General features: G+C 44.3%; 4 protein-coding genes across 4 annotated transcripts; 1 reads left to right on the top strand and 3 right to left on the bottom strand.

Annotated features, from left to right (window-relative positions):
• Positions 1-272: 272 nt before the first annotated feature.
• Positions 273-2794, top strand: LOC132256700 (arylalkylamine N-acetyltransferase 1). The gene is made up of 4 exons (XM_059753202.1): positions 273-529; positions 1623-1889; positions 1944-2140; positions 2205-2794. The coding sequence occupies exons 2-4, from the start codon at positions 1656-1658 to the stop codon at positions 2443-2445; spliced, it is 672 nt and encodes a 223-aa protein (XP_059609185.1). The 5' UTR covers positions 273-529; positions 1623-1655; the 3' UTR covers positions 2446-2794.
• Positions 2795-2908: 114 nt separating this feature from the next.
• Positions 2909-4104, bottom strand: LOC132256689 (V-type proton ATPase subunit D 1). The gene is made up of 2 exons (XM_059753188.1): positions 3960-4104; positions 2909-3824 (listed from the first exon to the last, which is right to left on the bottom strand). Exons 1-2 carry the CDS (start codon positions 3998-4000, stop codon positions 3125-3127), a joined length of 741 nt encoding a protein of 246 aa, XP_059609171.1. The 5' UTR covers positions 4001-4104; the 3' UTR covers positions 2909-3124.
• Positions 4105-4335: 231 nt separating this feature from the next.
• On the bottom strand, positions 4336-14975 carry LOC132256680 (uncharacterized). The gene is given in 5 exon segments (XM_059753177.1): positions 4336-4700; positions 4780-5309; positions 5674-5899; positions 6358-6867; positions 14929-14975. Coding segments are annotated over 5 exon segments (1356 nt in total). The 5' UTR covers positions 14940-14975; the 3' UTR covers positions 4336-4621.
• Positions 10000-10866, bottom strand: LOC132256394 (uncharacterized). Its single transcript, XM_059752794.1, has 2 exons — positions 10575-10866; positions 10000-10520 (listed from the first exon to the last, which is right to left on the bottom strand). The coding sequence occupies exons 1-2, from the start codon at positions 10663-10665 to the stop codon at positions 10294-10296; spliced, it is 318 nt and encodes a 105-aa protein (XP_059608777.1). The 5' UTR covers positions 10666-10866; the 3' UTR covers positions 10000-10293.
• Positions 14976-17693: the final 2718 nt, after the last annotated feature.

Genomic DNA, 17693 nt, shown 5'->3' with positions numbered 1-17693 from the left:
AGCCCAAAAGGCCTCTTCTGCGTTCTCTGCCCATTTCCCACAGGAAACACCCCGGGAATATCGACAGACGGCGAAAATGGTCTTTTGAGACTTTAAGGCATCAACTTCCACAGCGTTCTCTGGAAAAAAAGTGGAGTGTAGAGCTTCTGGTGGGGGGTGGAAAAAGTGAGAAAGAGTCCTTTAAGGACATGCGCGTTCGGCAGCACATTCTCAGACAGCCCATTTGCATAGCTACAGGCGATTTTACTACTCTATCGTGAGTCCTCAGTTGGTTGTAAGCTCTCCGGCCAGTCGCACGCTCGTCTGTTCCTGGTCATTACTACCTTCCTGTTTCTGGGGGACCTTTCAACTCCCGAAAGTACTCGCCGAATTCCCGGATTATCCCCGATTCTCCTCTCAGCGACCACGTCGTCACTGAGCAGAGAGGATTTCGCGTGCTCAGAGTGAGAAGAAGACCACAAAGGATCAGTGCCTGTGCTCAGAAATTCCCTCCTCCAATTAATACACAATCAAATACAGCCCCAAAAATGTAAGTGTTTATTGATTTTATGATGTGTCTGAATTGGAAATGTATGCAAATAGAATGAAAGTTTCACGTGGAAAAATCTCGTGATTGCATTTCTTGAGTGTGCAAGAGACACATAAATTTAAATTCCAGGGCTTTGTACTTTGCGCCAGCAATAAAAAACCGCTTAATTGCACACCCAACACACCCTCTCAGTGGGGAATCCAGGCGAAAATCGCACGAAAGGATCTCTCGAGGAAAATTTCATCTCGCCATGAAAATGGGAGCGCTCGTTCGACCAATTGTGTGAAGAATAGGCATCATGAATTTTGGATCCTAGCGAAAAAGGGTGGAAAAGCGGCAGCGATTAATTTATTTCTCCTCTTGTCGCCCCTTTCCAGTGCTCGCATTTTCCTCGTACTTGAGCACACACTCGCTTCTGCGGCCACCCAACCATTCCGGTAGTGGCCCAAATGTGGGCAAAACGGTGCGATGGGGTGGAAAGCGCGCCAAGAACACTCAATTTGACGATTCTCGAGAAATTCGCAATCCGTCTTGCCATCGCCTTTCTTCCGGTGCGAAGGTCAAGATCAATTTTCTCAGGGGTGAAAATGCAAGAGTAGCTATTATATCTTACTCATAGATTCAGAGAAAATGTGAAAAAAGTAGGTAAGCATCCGACAAGATTAACTTGTGCTTATTGGGCTTTCTTGGGTCGAATTCGAAATGATAATGTTTTGACTCTTTTTATTCAGCTTCAATCTAAACTAAATAGCATCCAAGAGTTCTATACTCATATTAGATATGTACAGAAATGTTTCTAGAGTCTATAATGTTGAAAATCATATTAAACTCATTAGAAGGTCGACATGATTTTTCTTTCTCCACTCCATTTCTCGAATATGCGATTCCCTCTTCTGCTTGCCTCTTCGCGAGAGGGTTGGGATTGGAGAAACTCCAGCTGAAAAGTGGAGGATGAGTTGGAAAAGAAAGAGGATTTTATTGCATCTCACAATTGAATTTGAGTGGCTTTTTCAGGAGGCTTGAATATTGCATTTTATCCATTTTATTGACAAGACTGTATGGAAAATGATGTCTTCCACGCTCTTATTCGCAGTTACTGAAGCGTATCACGGAAAAGCTTTTCCACATGAGTATCTTCGATAACGGGCCGATGAAGATAGAGTTGCGGCAGATTCCTGCGAACTCTGATCGATTAGGGGAGATCATCATTCACCTGCGGAACACCTTCTTCGCTGACGAGCCCCTGAATCGCGCCGTGAAGTTGTGTCGTCCTGGTGAAGGACATCTGGAGCTGGAGCGTCACAGCGAGAAAACTCTCCGCGACGGCCTGAGCGTGATGGCAGTCACGGATGAGAATGTGGTGAGTGGGCGGAAGGGGAGGCCCAGATTATCTCTTTCACGTCTCGCCTCTTAGATTGCTGGCGTGGCGCTCAACGGCATTCTGAGACGCGGTGAGGTGAGGAAGGCATTAGACGCGCTCAAGGACACTCAGGATGAGCGCTTCAAGAAAATCTTCAGGCTCCTGTACGAGGAGAATCTCAAGACGGACTTCTTCGATAGCTTTGGAGTGGAGAAAATCTTTGAAATTCGCATTCTTTCGGTCGATTGCAGGTGAGTTTGCAGCTGTTACTGTTTGAATTTATGTAGATCATAATTTGCACGCTCATCGTTGCAGGTTCAGGGGCCAAGGCCTGGCCAAGAAGCTGATGGAGAAAAGCCAGGAAGTGGCACGAGAGAATGGCTTTAAGCTGATGAAGACTGACGCCACGGGGCTCTTCTCCCAAAAGACCTTCAGCTCCCTGGGCTTCAGCACAAAGTCAGAGTATCTCTACTCGTTGGAGAATGGCAAAGTGGCGGATTTCATGGTGGAGCCGCCACATGACAAGCTCAAGATCATGTACAAAGTGCTCGACTAAGAGTCTCTCCCTGCCTTCATCCACTCGCTTCAGTACCATCCCAGAAATTCAATGTGATCTACTAGATGACATGGTCTATTTTTCGTGGTTTTAGTTCAAGAATCAAAGTGAAAATTGATCAGAGTTATATAGAATGTATAAGAGAGAAAAGATGCTATATTCACATTTTAGATGTCGTGCTGGAGTGCAGAATGAATTCCCTGGCGAACAATTTATTTTCTGGCTAATCTCTCCTCATTGTCATTCTGCACATGTTATTACGTAAAGATGTTTTTTCATATACGATTGTGTCTTTGGAGCACAACTTTTATGACAAAGATAAAACCTTTTAGCTGACCAATTTTTCTATATTGTTGGATCTGAAATGAGAATTTAAAAAATTGAATATTTTGTCCATTTTACACGTTGCCTCATTTGACTATTTACAGAGGATTTTATCTCATGACAAATAAAAGTAAACCAATAAATACTCTAACATTTATTATTGTTTTCCAATTAATCAACTCATTGCAACTCTCTTGAGACAGCGAACATTGGATTCTACTACAGACCGAAAGAAAGAACACCTCCCCTTGGAATACTGCTCGCAGGCGCCGCCAAAGCGATATTTACACAGGAGACAAAGTAAAAATTTACACACAAGTCGAATGGAATAGCCGGGAGATGCTGCCGGGCGCGCTTAGAAGAGTATATCATCATCTCCCTCGTCCAGCAAGTTGGACACATCGCGAACATCGATGCCCTTAGCGAGAAGCTCAGCCTTGGCGGCCTCTGCCTTGGCCTTGGCGATCCTCTTCTTGTCCTGGATCTTCTTCAGCCTGTAGAACTCCTCGCGCTCCAACTCATCCAGCTCGGAGATGATGTAGGCGAGGGTGCGCTCAATGCGCGGAATGATCACGTGCTCGATGGCGTTCACGCGCCTGTTGGTGATCTTAATCACCTCGTCGAGGGTCACGAAGGCCGTCTGGAGGGAGGCCAACTCCACCAGCAGCTTCACGGCGCTCTGGTAGTTCTTCTTGAGCTTGCTGATCTGATGACCACCACGAGACAATCCAGCCAGCTCGTAAGTGTCCGCGCCGTCCTGGTACGACTCGAACACAGGTAGAGTCACACCAGCCACGTTGTCCTTCTTCGTGCGGATCTTGATCTGTGCCTTGGTCACATTCTGCAGAACCACCTGGTTGAAGTCGCCCGTGGCGAACTTGGCCTCGGCCAGCGAGAAGGCCGCCTCCTTCATCACTTCGCCCATGAGTGTCTTGGTTTCGATGATCTTGCCCAGGATCTGACGGAAGCGCATCTGCAGGGCGTCTGCCTTCTTCTTCAGCAGCCCATGACCCTTCTGGGCGCCGGCGAGACGGCCCTTCATCAACATCTGCGCCCTGAAAAGATCCAACAAGACTCACATGACCCTGTCTTCTCACATCCAGACGACACCCAGCAATTCACGCCAAATCTCTCCTCGTGGCTGTGCATTTCTCCGTCAATCGCTGAGCCTGGTGGAAGGGAAGACTTACCCTCGAGAGGGGAAGATTGCAAGACGATCCTTTCCTGACATTTTTCTATGGAAAAATTCACACACAAGAAACCAATTTTGCCAGAGAAGTCAGCTGACCTGAATCCCACCTTAACTGCTAGTGGCGCTTCCAGTGGAGAGCATGCGAAACAGTTTGCGCTTTAGCTGCAGCAGCGCCAAACTTTCAATGCGGATGAGAGGCGAAACGTTTTTGGCGGCATTGCGAACAGGGTGTAAAGAAAAATTGTTTAATTTCTTAAGTGACAAACAAGGGGAATTTAAAATGTGATTTGACCATAGACTAGAATTGAGATTACGGAGTTTGCAATAAGGATTTTAGGGGGAAAATAATTGATTCCTTAAAAAAAAAACAAAAATTCTCGGAAAATTTGTTTATTCTTATCACAACATTTCAACTAATTACATCAATCTTACATATTGTGTACTTTAAAATAGACCCCAGTTAGGAAGGTGCCGTTGGGCACACTTTCCACCTCTCACCCATAGCTTGATTTCCCGCCAACACCGGTAGAAGAGATAAATTCACAGGAGAGAAGATAAACAATTCTAATGATATGCATGAAAATTGACATGCATGCACTTTACACACTAGAGAGATCAGTCTTTGTGGAGGGAATGCTGTCCAGAGCGAAAGAAAGGCGATCAGTAGACTCTTCCGTATGGGAGAGAGCCCGTGTATGGGATGAGGAGTTTGCTGCCGAAGCGTGACTGGGAGCCAGAGCTGGGGAAGAAACACAAGAGATGATTAGCAATTAAATTGATGATAATGCTCACGCTGGGCGCATGTCCCTATCACTTACCTCGAAGAGAAGATGCTGGCTCCTGAGTTGCGATAGGAACTGCCGTGATTGGTGCGCATTCGTGATCTGAGCAGACAGCAGAGTGCCACGATGATGGCGACCAGGAAGATCACACCCAAGATGCAGAAGGACAGCGCGAGGAAGGACTGCGAGAGGCAGAGGGTGCCGTCGGAGCGCATCTTCTTCAGCCTCTGGTACTGCTCCAGAGTCATATTACCTCTGCGCTCGCCCCTTGCTCTCGAGTCCAGCTCAATTTGAGGCGCCGACACGGCCAGGGAGTTGTACACCTCGATTCTGGCCAGGTGCCTGTCGGCGGGCAGCACGAAGCGCTCGTCTGGACGCCGGCAGTCGACTTTTGGACATCTGCCGCGACACAGCTGAACGCCGCAGGACACGTGCAAGTGTTCCCTGTCCGGAAACTTGAAGGCGGGAAATGTGGTCTGGAAGAGCTTCTCCACCAAATCGTCCTTGTGCGGCTTCGACCAGCCCTCCTCGATGGGTCGGAATCGCACCAGAAGCGCCGGCATCACCTGTCAAGACAAGAGACGTTAAAATCGAGAGTCCAGAGGCTCTTCCTCTACGCACGCCAAGAAAAAGCACTCCCAATCGTCACAATTGTATCTCTTTGTCTTAACAATGGATAATTGAAGAGTATTTTTCTCCTCTTTGGCAATGGAGATGAAAATATTTGTGGCGAAACAATTGCGGCGAGGAAAAAAATCTCCCACGTCTCGTTGAATTATTAATCTCTCCTCTGGCAGAAGGGCGAGACTGAGGGAGATGGTACAAAGAGAAAAATGTTTTCAAGATCAGAAAGTTTGTAATGCAAATTTTTGCTCTTTCTCTCTCGTCGTGCCTCGTAAAAAAGTGAAATTCCCCATCTGGGGAGCTCACCTGTTCGTCGATGGGGCAGCCTCTGTCGTCGAGGAGCTTCTGGGACGCTTCTCCGAGACCATCCAGCGCTATGCAGTCCACCACGCGCACTCCCACGCTTCCTGGCAGGATTGCCCGGACGCCCAGAGTGGTAGCCTGGCCCACTTCCACCGATCCCGTGCCGCCACTTCCGCCCAATTCCAGCCACACTCGCACTCTTGACGAGCCCGTCACGTCTGTCTTCATTCTTCCGTTTCTGCAGAAGGAGAAAGGCTTTACTGTTATGTATTCCAATGAGGTCTCAACGATTTCCGGAAGATATAGCCAAGGATATTTCTTCAGATCTCTAAGATTAATTCTTCAGCACAGATTTCCAGGGACAGTCTTCAAGGAGAAAATGATTTTGCAAATATTTAAAGGATGAGATGAAAGCAATTTAAGAGTTTGTGAGGCTTTCTATCAAACACCTCGCATGATTCACTCATTTGCTGACTTTCCCATTTCCGCTGAAAGCATCTGAGGGACTAATACAAATGGCAAATCTCTCACTTCTGCCACATATTGAATTTCAAGTAAAAATCATTATCGACTAATTCACACGTTCCTCAAATAATAAAATCGCGAAACTCTTATTTTCGTTATTTTCACTTCAAAAAAGAATTATGCAACGAATGGCGCAATTTTTATACAAAGATGAGAAAGCGCGATGACTCCTCATTTGACTGAACAATCTCTCGAGCTTGTTTCCCTGCTAAATGCTGAGAATCCTCTGCAAATGTTCCCTGGTCTTACCTCACGGGCTTTTCGTGTGTGCCAATGACATTCATGTTCATCATGTCAGTGGGAAGCGAGCATTTGGCGATCTTGACGACGTCGGCGCTCTGGCGCAACTTCCCGTCCATCTGCACCACGATGCGGACGGAGAGCTCCATGGAGCCGTCCTCCTGGGGCTCCGATCGCACGCCGCAGCCCGACGTGGGCAAACGAAGGTTGATGGCGGACGTGAGATTCCCGCGGGAATGGCACTCCTCGGCGAACTCCTTGGCGAACACGACGCCCTTAAAGGGCCGATCGAGGTCCAGCCGCAGACTCATGAACTCCCTGGTGCAGTTGGCGCTGATGGAGGCTACGTGATTGGGCGGAGGGCGCACAGAGGCCCCCGTGGCGCCGATGAAGAAGCCCACGAAGAGCAATTGTGGCCAGTCCATGAGTTTACTGTAAGAAAGTGAGAAGACGAGACCGCTTAATTGCCAAGTTAAATATTTCGGAAAAAAGCCTCAGTTGAGTCCGACAAAGAGGAAGTTGCACTTCAATAAATATTTATTAAAATTTTATTAAGATTTACTAGACGCACGAAAGACGGAAAAGCAGCAATATCAGTGAAAGTGTCTTCATTTCCATGCACATTTTTTTCTCCCTCTCTTTCCATCTTTCACTAGGATTTATTTATTTCAATGATAATAATTTTCCCACGTAACATCGAATCACATTCACTCCAATTTGAAGCTCTCGTGATCTCTGCCAGTGACATTCTTCACACTCTTCAAATTATCTTTGCGCTGACTCTCTTTTCTATGCTTTTATGCAATACGCCAGATGCCGATGCTCCCGCGATAAGTCACGTCTTTCCCACCTGACCTTGTCGATTTATCGACACTCTATCGCCACGGATGAGTGAGGAGAGAGATCACATTTGGGTGGAGACTGAAAGTGACAAGTAATACAATAGTCTTTCACCGACTTCACAATGAAAATCCACTTTTCACTCTAATTGGGATCAGTTAATAAGTCAGGGCTGGAATGGGAGCGAAGCAGCCCTTGCTCGTTAACTTAATTCATTACTTTTATGCAGTGGGTCAAAGATTTTAATGCATTGGAAATATGGATTTAATTTTTCACTCTACAAATTCATTTAAGATTGTAATAGCAAAAAATTTAAAATTTTAACGTTTCCGGTTCCTGAAATATTTCATGCCAAGAGAAGAAAACAGAAAAAAACTGTTTTACTCTGGAGTTCCTATTCGCATTATTTGCTTTTCTATGTCAATTTTCACACTTTATGGCCAAAAAGTTGCGGAATATGATGACATAAAAATTATTCATAAAAAGCGGAAAAGATATGGCATGAGAAGAAGAATACGGAATAGCAGTAAGACTTAATAATGAGATCCATAAACATTTAGTGGCGAATTCATCCGCGGAGCAGAATCTTGCAGCCAAATTCAAGAATAGGGTTTTTGAGACACCAAAACTGATGACCTAACATCCAATCAACAATTCAAATACGAATTTTCACACGAAAGTTTCTGGGCGGAGCATTTCGCATTACCAATATTCCTATAATCAGTGAATTCAAAGCTCAGATTCCATTTGATTTTTATATAATTTGGAATAATCAAAGAGATCGTCATTTGAGAGTTTTAATAATGAAAGTGAAAATGAGTTGATTAAAATTCCTCATTTGCCAAGCTGATGAAGTTTATGACAGATAGAAACACCGTGAAAAAATGTGTAAAACATCATTTAATTTAATATCTCTGGCAAATTTTAGAGATTCCTTTCTTGTGAGAAATGAAAGGAATGTGGTACTATAAAAATGTTATTGTTTATCTTTCTCTAATTCCTCTTTTCATTCAATAATGCGCGATTTCCAGTCACTCATTTGTGCTCGAATGAAAGAATGGCCTTTCCAAAGAGGCGCCCAAGACAACATTTTGATTGGGGACTAACAACCTTTCGGTGGGAAGTGAATTCTTCCAAATCACATTAATTTCGGCGACTGAAAAGATCTCGAAAGTTTTATTGTTTCTTTGTTAAATTGCATCATAAATTGTTTTTTTCTCCTTTCCTCGTGTCTGACAGTGCAAGAGCAGGGAAAAAATGGAGCATTTCACCTTTCTCCGCAATTGTTGGTGCTCCGAAGACAAATAGTGCCTTATGAGATTGGTCTTTGAACTTGATTTTGAACCTCTTGAGCGTGGGATGATGGCGCCCTCGGCTCGTGGGCGCCCAATACCTCCCTTTTTCAGTTAAGTCAAACACACTCTTTCCAACAGCACTTCTTATGGCAAATGGTAAGTGCAGCACAAGAGGTATTTATTGCACGTTACGCTTTTTAAATTTAGGCGTTGAGTTGCGTTATTCATCCCAATTAATTAGCACCGTTGAATTATTGCCCGATGTGTGTGGCTGGAATTGTGCGGACTCATTGTCGCGGAGGAACTCTTCTCAAGAGATCTGTCTTACGCACCAGGAAGAGAGGTGTTTCGTCGACAGAGGAACAGTTAGCACTTCTGAGACTGTAATTTCGTGAAGAGTCAGCAGAAAGAAGTGTTCCATCGTTGATAGCGGCGAGAATTGGGTCACGGAACCACCTTCAATTTTCGGCCGAGAGAAGCACACAATTCAGGGGACTAAACGGTTAATTCTCAATTGAAATTCTCCTCCGTCTCTCTTACGACGTATTCGCATACAAATCAATTGATACATTCACCGCGAAGAGATTGTAGTGCGGCGCAAATTCAACTTCCTCAAAGATGCGATCATCTCTAATTAGGCATGATCGCGTTTTGTTGAAATAAACTTGCTCTCGCGCATTGTTCGCGATTGTTGAACTTGAAGTTGCCAAATTGCTATGAATATGCACGGAGAAATTTTTCTGTAATTTGATTTGCGTGCCATGGTCAGGAAGATGCTCAGAATTCAATAATCTACGACAGTTAGATCATAATTTCACACATGAAGCGTAACATTACGGAATCTTTCTCATCTCCTTCCCCAAGAGCTTCACAATGTTTGAGACACGAAAAGCGCCATTGAATTTATTCTATAGACTTGAGAAAGGGAGGAGAAAAGAGCCAACAGTTTATTCATTATTGGCGCACAATACCAATAATTCAATCAATGGTCAGCGTTCGAATTCCCTCCAGAGGTACTGTTACTCCCTGGAGAGCTTTGCTAATCGCCATCGCCTCGCATGCTCCCGGGATGCTTCTTTTGCGAAATGGACGGAAGTGATTTCAGCAGCTTCTTCGGGACAGACCAGTGCGTGATGATAATTTTATTGATTTGTGGCCATCATCTTGGCTGCACACACAGAGATTAATCACGCTCTGAATGCTCATGAATTGCACAAGAAGCCTCGAAAGAACCCGTAAGGTTCCCCACGAAAGACAAAAAGTCATACCTAAACAATTGGTCATTAAAGATTAATTAGATGGATGATGATGGGCTGCGTTGCCCACGAGGCCTGTGGGATTTTCCTCACGACCAGCGAAGATTAGCGGCAGAGGCAAAAATTGACGAAGCCCACTTTTTCTGTGACAGTTGGTGGAAAAATCTTCTAATTTGTATAACTGTTATTAGTAGAGAGTTTAGTGCGCGCATTGGTAAATGAAGACGTCTCAACTGAGGCATTTTTGAGTGCCACTCTTTGGCACGTCTCGCGATGTGCCTCAGAACCGTTAACCATTTGTCAGTATCATTTTCTCCTCTTCATACTCCAAATGTGTGTCTCGGTCACATATTTTGAGGGAGAAGTTCTCAGTTATTGGGCAAGTCCTCAGCAGTCGAAAGAAGAAGTCAAAACATCACGATTGCTCAACACAGAGTTGATCAGAACAGATCAGCGGTCGCTGAAATTCATTTGCATGACACTCGGGCACAACAATCTGGGAAGTCTTTCGTGTTGTCTCCGGCTGAGATCACGCACTCAGGATCGGAAGGCTGTAGCGCACCGCATCCTGATATTTGGTATGAAAAGTCGTCAGCGGAGCAAGAGTAGAGCACGCAATTGTCCCTATCTGTCCATGATTCATCACCCTTGAGAGCCTTCTTGAAATCCTCAAGCCAACAGTGTCCTGGAAAATCTGTTCAGAAGATAAGCATGAGCAAGAGAAAGGACAACTATGAAATTAACTGACCAGGATTTGTGCTCGGCGGATGATGCGCAATTTGTCCTGTTATAACTGCGACTAAAGCGAACACCAAAACTCCGACTTTGCCAACTAACATCTTATCACAAGTGCGCCACAACCAAAATCTCGATCAGTCTGACCGCGGCGACAGACGGTCTATGAATGATGTAATTTTCAACTCGAAATGATCGTGATCTCCAAAATCGAAGGACGACCACTTTCGTCGTGTGGGTGAGACTTTTGTCGATGATCACCAAGTAGACGAAAACCCACATAAGTAACTTTGAATGTAAAGCAGTGTATGAAGAATAAAAAGAAAACCCCCCGTGAAATCTATGTAGACTCAACTCTGATGAACAGACATAAAACACGATAAATTGCTTCTAAATGTACTCAACGTCACACTTTATTCATTCACGATGTTGTGTTAAATATGCAGCAAAAGAGGTTGATGAGTCAGTTGCAGGAGATTTTGGGACAGCAATCCGGGTAATTCTTGGTCTTATCAATAGCGGTGAGTTTACATTCAGGAGGAACTTGAAGTTTTCCACATCCGTCAATTTCATAGGAAAAATCATGTGCATAACAAGAGTATCTCAAGCAATTTTCACGATCGGTCCACTCTTCACCACCTTTCACAGCTTGTTTGAGATCGGCAAACCAGCAATGTCCAGGGAAATCTTCACGGAAGATGTAAGAAAGTCTTGATAACTGAATCTTGACTGGAAATACAAATTGCAAGCTTACCAGGATGCGTGCTTGGTGGATGACGAACGATCTGAGCCGAGCCTACAATTACCAGGCAAAGGACCAAAAATCCAAACTTAATCACTGACATTTTTGTCAAATTATCCTGATTTTGAGCGCTGACAACCAATGAACCTATCCCGATGACAACCAATTACAGAGTGATCTAAACGATTCGACAAACGAATAGTTGAACCGCGATCTTGTCGCGTAGGTGGGATTTTCCAAATGTATAAAAAGATCAAATAAACCCGTCATATGAAAATAGAAATCAACTTGATTTAGCTTCTGGGAAGACAGAAAAATTCCAATTTATTCATTGCAAACACCCGTATGCGTAGAAGTGCAAACATTGAAATAAAAACTAATGTAAATATTGGTAGATTATTCGCAAGTGTTCTGGGGACAACACTGAGGATAATCCTTTGTTTTATCTCCTTCCTTTAGGTAACAGGGAGGATCCACACTAGCCACGCCACATCCAATGGCTATGTATGAGAAATCATCAGCAGAACAAATGTATTTCACACAATTTTCACGATTCGTCCAAGTTTCACCACCTCTGATTGTTCTATTTAAATTCTCAATCCAGCAACGCTCAGGATATTCTGGTGAAATTGAAGGGACATTGAAATTAGAAAGTTAGAATGCATATTTAAAACACTAAACACATAATCTTACCGGGATTTATACTGGGCGGAGAATGTAAGATAAAACCAAACGCCAAAAGTGTTAAAGAAAGAGTCAAAAATACTACTTTGATCACTGACATTGTATGATTTTTTTTTTTCTTTCGATAACCAGGAATTGTAACGATTAGAGTGAGAATTAGTTTGAGACTGATGCATTTGTTGACAATTGCTGAGCTTAGTTAGATGATGTTCTTTATGCAAAATAACTTTTATTATGCGGAAAAGGTCATCATGGTTACTGCTTCTCGAACAGTCATAACTACACTATCTTGAAACAAATCTAACGTTAAAATAAAAATGATATTGAATGCGTAAAAGTCTCCACGTCCAATATTCTCATTTCTTATCTCAAATCATTATATGAGAACAATTTTTCAAATACGCTTTGACGCTCAATTTTACTGTGACATAATCCGCAAGTTTACAAATTGTCGCTGCTGATCTTCAAAACCAAGGACGCCTACTTTCGCAGCGTAAATGAAAGTGATGGACATTTTTTCCATTTGCGACATGTGCAGAGATAATTAATGTGAGTATGCAAAAAAGTCCAAATGTAAACAGAATGATTTCGGGTCTGAGAACGCCCACTATCAACACACAAGCGCGTGGCCAAATGATACAGAGAAATTATAATGGAAAGTAATCTCTATTCACACAATAAACCCAGATTACTTCGAATGGAATTGTTCGGTAATGAAGAGTGTTTGAAATGCTCGGGAAATTCTCTAATTTGCTCTCTTAACGCTAATTCAAATGAAGATTTAGGCTTGCATTTCGCACATGTTGCATGCCAGGGTAATTAGACAAATAGATTCAAGATGATCACGAGAGATAAAACCTCATCCCTGTAAATCTGCGAGTGTTGAGTCCCCACGATAAGGCATTCTTGATGAATTTCCGCTTGAGAATGCCAAAACAAAAAGCTCTCTGGACAAACAGAAGTGGATCCCACGAGTGGTACAGAAAAGGCCAGAAAGGCGTGGAGGAAGGCAAATTGATTGACTGGAATGGTAGAAATGTGCTGCTATGCCACCAGATGGTTGAAAAATCAACGCGAAACGTGATAATTAGTTCGGGTCATTAAGAATTTCACTCATATGCTCCACATTCTGCGCTACTCTGCCTCTAATCTCGCTCACTCGCCGATGATTAATTGCGGACAGTGTGTGTTCTGGCGTGTTATTGGATTAATCTTTGCTCATTATATTCCCATCCTCATTAATTCCAGAGCGCGCGCACGGGAGAGGTGTTCGATGGCTAATGAGGGAGTCTGGATCACGGGTTCATCAGTGGGAGGAGATGGAGCTCAAGAGGCGCCCCAGCGGACGGGATTCATGGATGGAATCGCGCTGGAGCAATTGTGAATTTCCTGATCATGAAATTCAATGGGGTCTTCTACTATACACAACGTCTGTTCGCTTTTGTTCGACTCTCTTCCTTACTGATGGGCTTGGAAGATGAAGAAAATAATAAGTTGGAATCATTCTCAATCCCGTTATCAGGCGTGATTCCATTCTTTAGCCCGATATTTCCACCTCTCGTGATCCCTCGAATCACACACAATAATTCTCGTGATTGAACTGGCAAAACGTGCTCGCGGAAAAAGGCTAAACATCCATCCACCTCGATTGATCTATCAAAAGTGTGGGAGTTGGAGGAAAGTTTCGGGAAGCATTGCGCAGAAATCAGTTCGAGTGAATGGAGTGATTTGGCGGGAAGAATTCCCATTTGCGCCCAAAAGGAACAAAACACAGCACATTGGCTGAACTCGCAATTCCCACTTTTGAGTGTTCTATAGCCTTTGGCATTTTCTCTCAATCTCGCTATCGGCTGACTGTTTACTTATTTGCGATTCTAACATGTGGAAGCGAGAGAGACAGAGAGAATATATCAGAGAATTTGTGATTTGAGGTCGTTTCACTGGATTTCTAACCTCGATTCTTTCCCATTTCCCTCGCGCCTTCTCGCTTCTTCGCGAGCATCCTATAACGTAATTTGTTACCATGTTATGCAAAATCGTGACCATTTGATCTGCACAACTCGCGGTGCTCTATGCTGCTCTCCTTGCATTTCTCTCAGGTGCTGCGCCACACGAGACAGCACCGCCGGAGAGAGTCTCCTCATGCTAGATCACCGATCGATGACTCCCAATGTCAATGGCAATTGCTTCTTGTGCCGATTCTCTTACGTAACGCGCGCAATCTTCGCGAGCACACCAGCATTTCGCTCTTCTTCCGCCACGCGATCCCCATTCGTTTATGGCTTCTATCGCTTCCGAAAGCGGTCAATTTCACAAACAAGCCACAAGTAGCTCGTCATGTCGTACGTGTGAGAAACCTCTTCTGCTCCTGAACTCCGACCTTCCAGTACTTCCGAAATGTTGCAAAATTTTTTTTAACATGTCTTTTGATTGTCTCTCGAGATTCCACTGAGAGACAAACGAGAATGGATTTCTTGTGAGAAATTTCGTGAGGCCTAAAATTGTGTTAGGGATTTAAAGAATTGAAATTCACAAATGCTAAAAAGCTCAGCAAAGCTTTTGCACAATAAAAGTGTATCGACCTAAGAGTCCTTCTTCTCTTCTCAGACATTTTCCATGTCTTCCCGGAAATCACTCACTGGAATTTTTCATTTCTCGAGGGCGAAAGAAGAAATTAATGATAGACTGTTTTCTGCGCATTTCTTTGTTATTTTCTCGGACATGGTTGGTGTGTGGAGGAGATGCAGTGAAACAATTAAATTTGCATAAACAATTAAGAGAGATACAAACAATAATTGAAAATACGTTTCACTGGGCGATAGTGCGATTCTTCTTCAAAGTGTGAAATTGAGGAAGATTTTATGCACATTGAGCAAGAGAAAAAAATAAGTGGATCAGGGGAATAGTGCATAATTTTGCTAAAGTGCGCGCAATTACTCACCTTCTTCCCATTTCTTTCTATTTTGTAATATTTATGCCAAGTCCTGATGGCAAATATCGATGACTTCTGAGGAATTTCCTCAAAGAGCTGAACGATCTTCTGAAGAATTCCACTAAATCACTGATTTTCTCAGACGTTTTTCCATCTCACTGCAAAATCTCGCGCACAAAGAAGTGTTTCTTTCCGCTGGGAACAATGCCCAAGGAGGCAATATCAATTATTAATTGCATTCACAGAGTCTCACGTGAGATTTATTTCCAATCTCGCAAATTTACATTTGCAATCTGGGTGATTTTCTGCCTGGCGATGTGTACTTTTCTTGGTCACTTCGTCTTTTGTTCGCAGTCCTGAATTTCGCGATTGAAAGTCTCTCTAGCTTCTGGTCTGTCTTTGCCTCACTTTTTCGGGGTGTTTCACAATGTTTTCGGTGGATTTTCTCAACCGCGAACCAACAATGCAGCACACGCGAAACTTTCAATTGGACAGGTTGCCCGCGATGCCTGAGAGACCATCAAGGGAGTGCTTTTACGCAAAAAAGAGGCCCCAGCTGTTGCGCAGTCGATGCTCTGTGGCGAAGAAACCAGCAGAGAGTGAGCCTGGGAACCGCGAGCGTGTCACTCCATCGGTGGCTGATGGCGAACTGAAGAGCGGCTGAAGATTGGCGGAGGAGCTCTGCTCGACTGTGTAAAATCGTTCCGGTGTAATTGAAATCTCTCACTCTTTCGCTCGCCAATTTTGCCATCCAGCAGTTCAATGTCGCGAAGAATTGCGATGCACTTTTCGCCAGCAATGAGAGAACAAGGTATTCTGACAAGAGAAATGATTTATGCAATCGCTCGCGAGACTTTCATGTCCGGGACTGGCGATTGTCTCTTCTGGCACGGATTCTGGACCGCTCTTTCTGCCGCACAGTTTCATTAAGAGCAGCTCCAAGTGTTCTCTGACCTCTTTCCGCACCTCGGCCTTATCGCACAACATCCATTCATTGATTGCAATCGAGAGCACTATGACTGCTATTTTATGCTTTTAGAGCTTTCAACTGCCGTTGCCAGATAAACTTCTGAAAACACAACACAAGCTCATCGACAGTTTTTAATTACAATAGCTTTCCGACTGAGCGGATCGCATCTTGGAGATTAAATCGCATTTAGAGGAAATTTCTAGAGCAAAATTAAGTCGTTAAAGTGCTTTTTTGATGTCATGTTGTGCGAAGAAACTCTACGACGGATTAGTTTATCAATATTTTTTTTCATCATCAGTTGGGAAAAAATATAATAAAATTTCCGCCAACTTGTGTTGTGACTTTCATAACAAACATTTGCATTGCAATTAACTTTAGTAATCAACTTCAGTGAGCATTTCTAGTCGCATTGAAGTAGCATTTCCCTGCTAAAGAATAAATCCATTCCCATGCGACTTCCACATAATTCTGAATATGCAATAAATCATAATTATTTATGTGGAATGTGGTAGGCCAATAAGACATTTTACGGCTTAAATTGATAAAAGAGTAAAGATCTCGAAGGCATTCAATGCTTAGATTCATTATTAGAAGCCTCCTTTGTCCACTAATCCGTGACAAATTTACGAACGAATTAATGGTTCATTCTTATTTATTGATCACTGACTCCAGATTTAATTTTTTTTCCACCATATAAACAGTGCTGTGTCCAGAATTTCCGGGTTACCGCAGTGATGATCCGTGAAATCCCCTTCAACGAGCTGATCTTTGGGGAAATTTCATGGCTGGCGATCCTCTTGCTCACCTCCAGGGCTAATCTGTCGGGTCATGAGATGCTGTTGGGTTAATTAAAATTCCCCGGAGCGATTGAAGGGAAAAGGTGAGGACGGCGGCCACGTGAGGGAATTCGCAGAATCCCTGGGATTCTCAGGGGTCACGGAGCGGAACCCTTGGCGGTTTTTTCGCGCGCCCTGGCAATCATCCGGCGGAAAGATCACACCGGGAACAGTTAGAGTGGCTGCGCGCGTGATGGGACGCAGAGATGTGACGGTGCGCTATGGCGATGCTATCCCGTTGCCAGTGCGGAAATGGAGCACGTCACGCAAATTCATACATCATCTCATGTGACAGTGGCAAGAATCTTCCGTGGGAGGAAATCAATTGTTCCTCAGATGCGGAACCGCAGCCTCACCTGCTACGTGCTCTGGAGGCCGTGGGGCCCAGCGTCGCTGGCGAGGTCGAGAGCTCGTGTCTCTGCAGCGGATACCGTTAAAGTGAACCGTGGTCAGTGATACTGAGCCTCCTGGAGCGTGAAGGCGCAACAGAGACGGCGCGAGTGGCAGGTGAGAAAACACCCGTCTTCTCTATGCCCTTCTCTCCGGCACGGCCGGCCAGTGGGCCAGAGCGAGAGGGAGATGTGGGTGGCCGCGAGTAGGGGAAGAAGCGCTCTCCTTAGAACGTGTTCCAGCGAAGTGACTCACTTAATCGGCCACTGATATCGCTCAATTTGCAGCCACGCTGCAATCACTGTGCAGCGGCATTGGCGCTCTGGAAGGGAATGCGGGTCGCCCTGGAGCAATGCTGGCCAAGAACCAGACCTCGACAGGTTTTACTGACTGAGTGAAGGAGCATTTATCACATCTCATTATCACCACAACTGCCGTTGACCCATTTTGCACTCTTTTGCTCGCTTTTTCCGCCTCATTCGCGCTTCTCATGACCAAGACTTTATGCACTATCCCGAATTGCGGCCAATTCATTACAATCCCCAACCAACATGTCCACAAAGAAGGCAAATAACATA

The sequence above is a fragment of the Phlebotomus argentipes genome, unplaced genomic scaffold (genome assembly GCF_947086385.1).
Source record: "Phlebotomus argentipes unplaced genomic scaffold, Phlebotomus argentipes genome assembly contig_6, whole genome shotgun sequence".
NCBI classification, from domain to species: domain Eukaryota; kingdom Metazoa; phylum Arthropoda; class Insecta; order Diptera; family Psychodidae; genus Phlebotomus; species Phlebotomus argentipes.
This window is presented reverse-complemented; position numbering and strand designations above follow the sequence as displayed.

Excerpts from the sequence above, each read along its gene's own strand:
- LOC132256700 (XM_059753202.1), top strand. The coding sequence starts at position 1,656 with ATGAGTATCTTCGATAACGGGCCGATGAAGATAGAGTTGCGGCAGATT. Across the intron at positions 1,890-1,943 it reads CAGTCACGGATGAGAATGTG|ATTGCTGGCGTGGCGCTCAA; the intron begins GTGAGTGGGCGG and ends CTCGCCTCTTAG. Across the intron at positions 2,141-2,204 it reads ATTCTTTCGGTCGATTGCAG|GTTCAGGGGCCAAGGCCTGG; the intron begins GTGAGTTTGCAG and ends TCATCGTTGCAG.
- LOC132256689 (XM_059753188.1), bottom strand. The coding sequence starts at position 4,000 with ATGTCAGGAAAGGATCGTCTTGCAATCTTCCCCTCTCGAGG. Across the intron at positions 3,825-3,959 it reads GCAATCTTCCCCTCTCGAGG|GGCGCAGATGTTGATGAAGG; the intron begins GTAAGTCTTCCC and ends GGATCTTTTCAG.
- LOC132256394 (XM_059752794.1), bottom strand. The coding sequence starts at position 10,665 with ATGTTAGTTGGCAAAGTCGGAGTTTTGGTGTTCGCTTTAGTCGCAGTT. Across the intron at positions 10,521-10,574 it reads TCCGCCGAGCACAAATCCTG|ATTTTCCAGGACACTGTTGG; the intron begins GTCAGTTAATTT and ends TCTTCTGAACAG.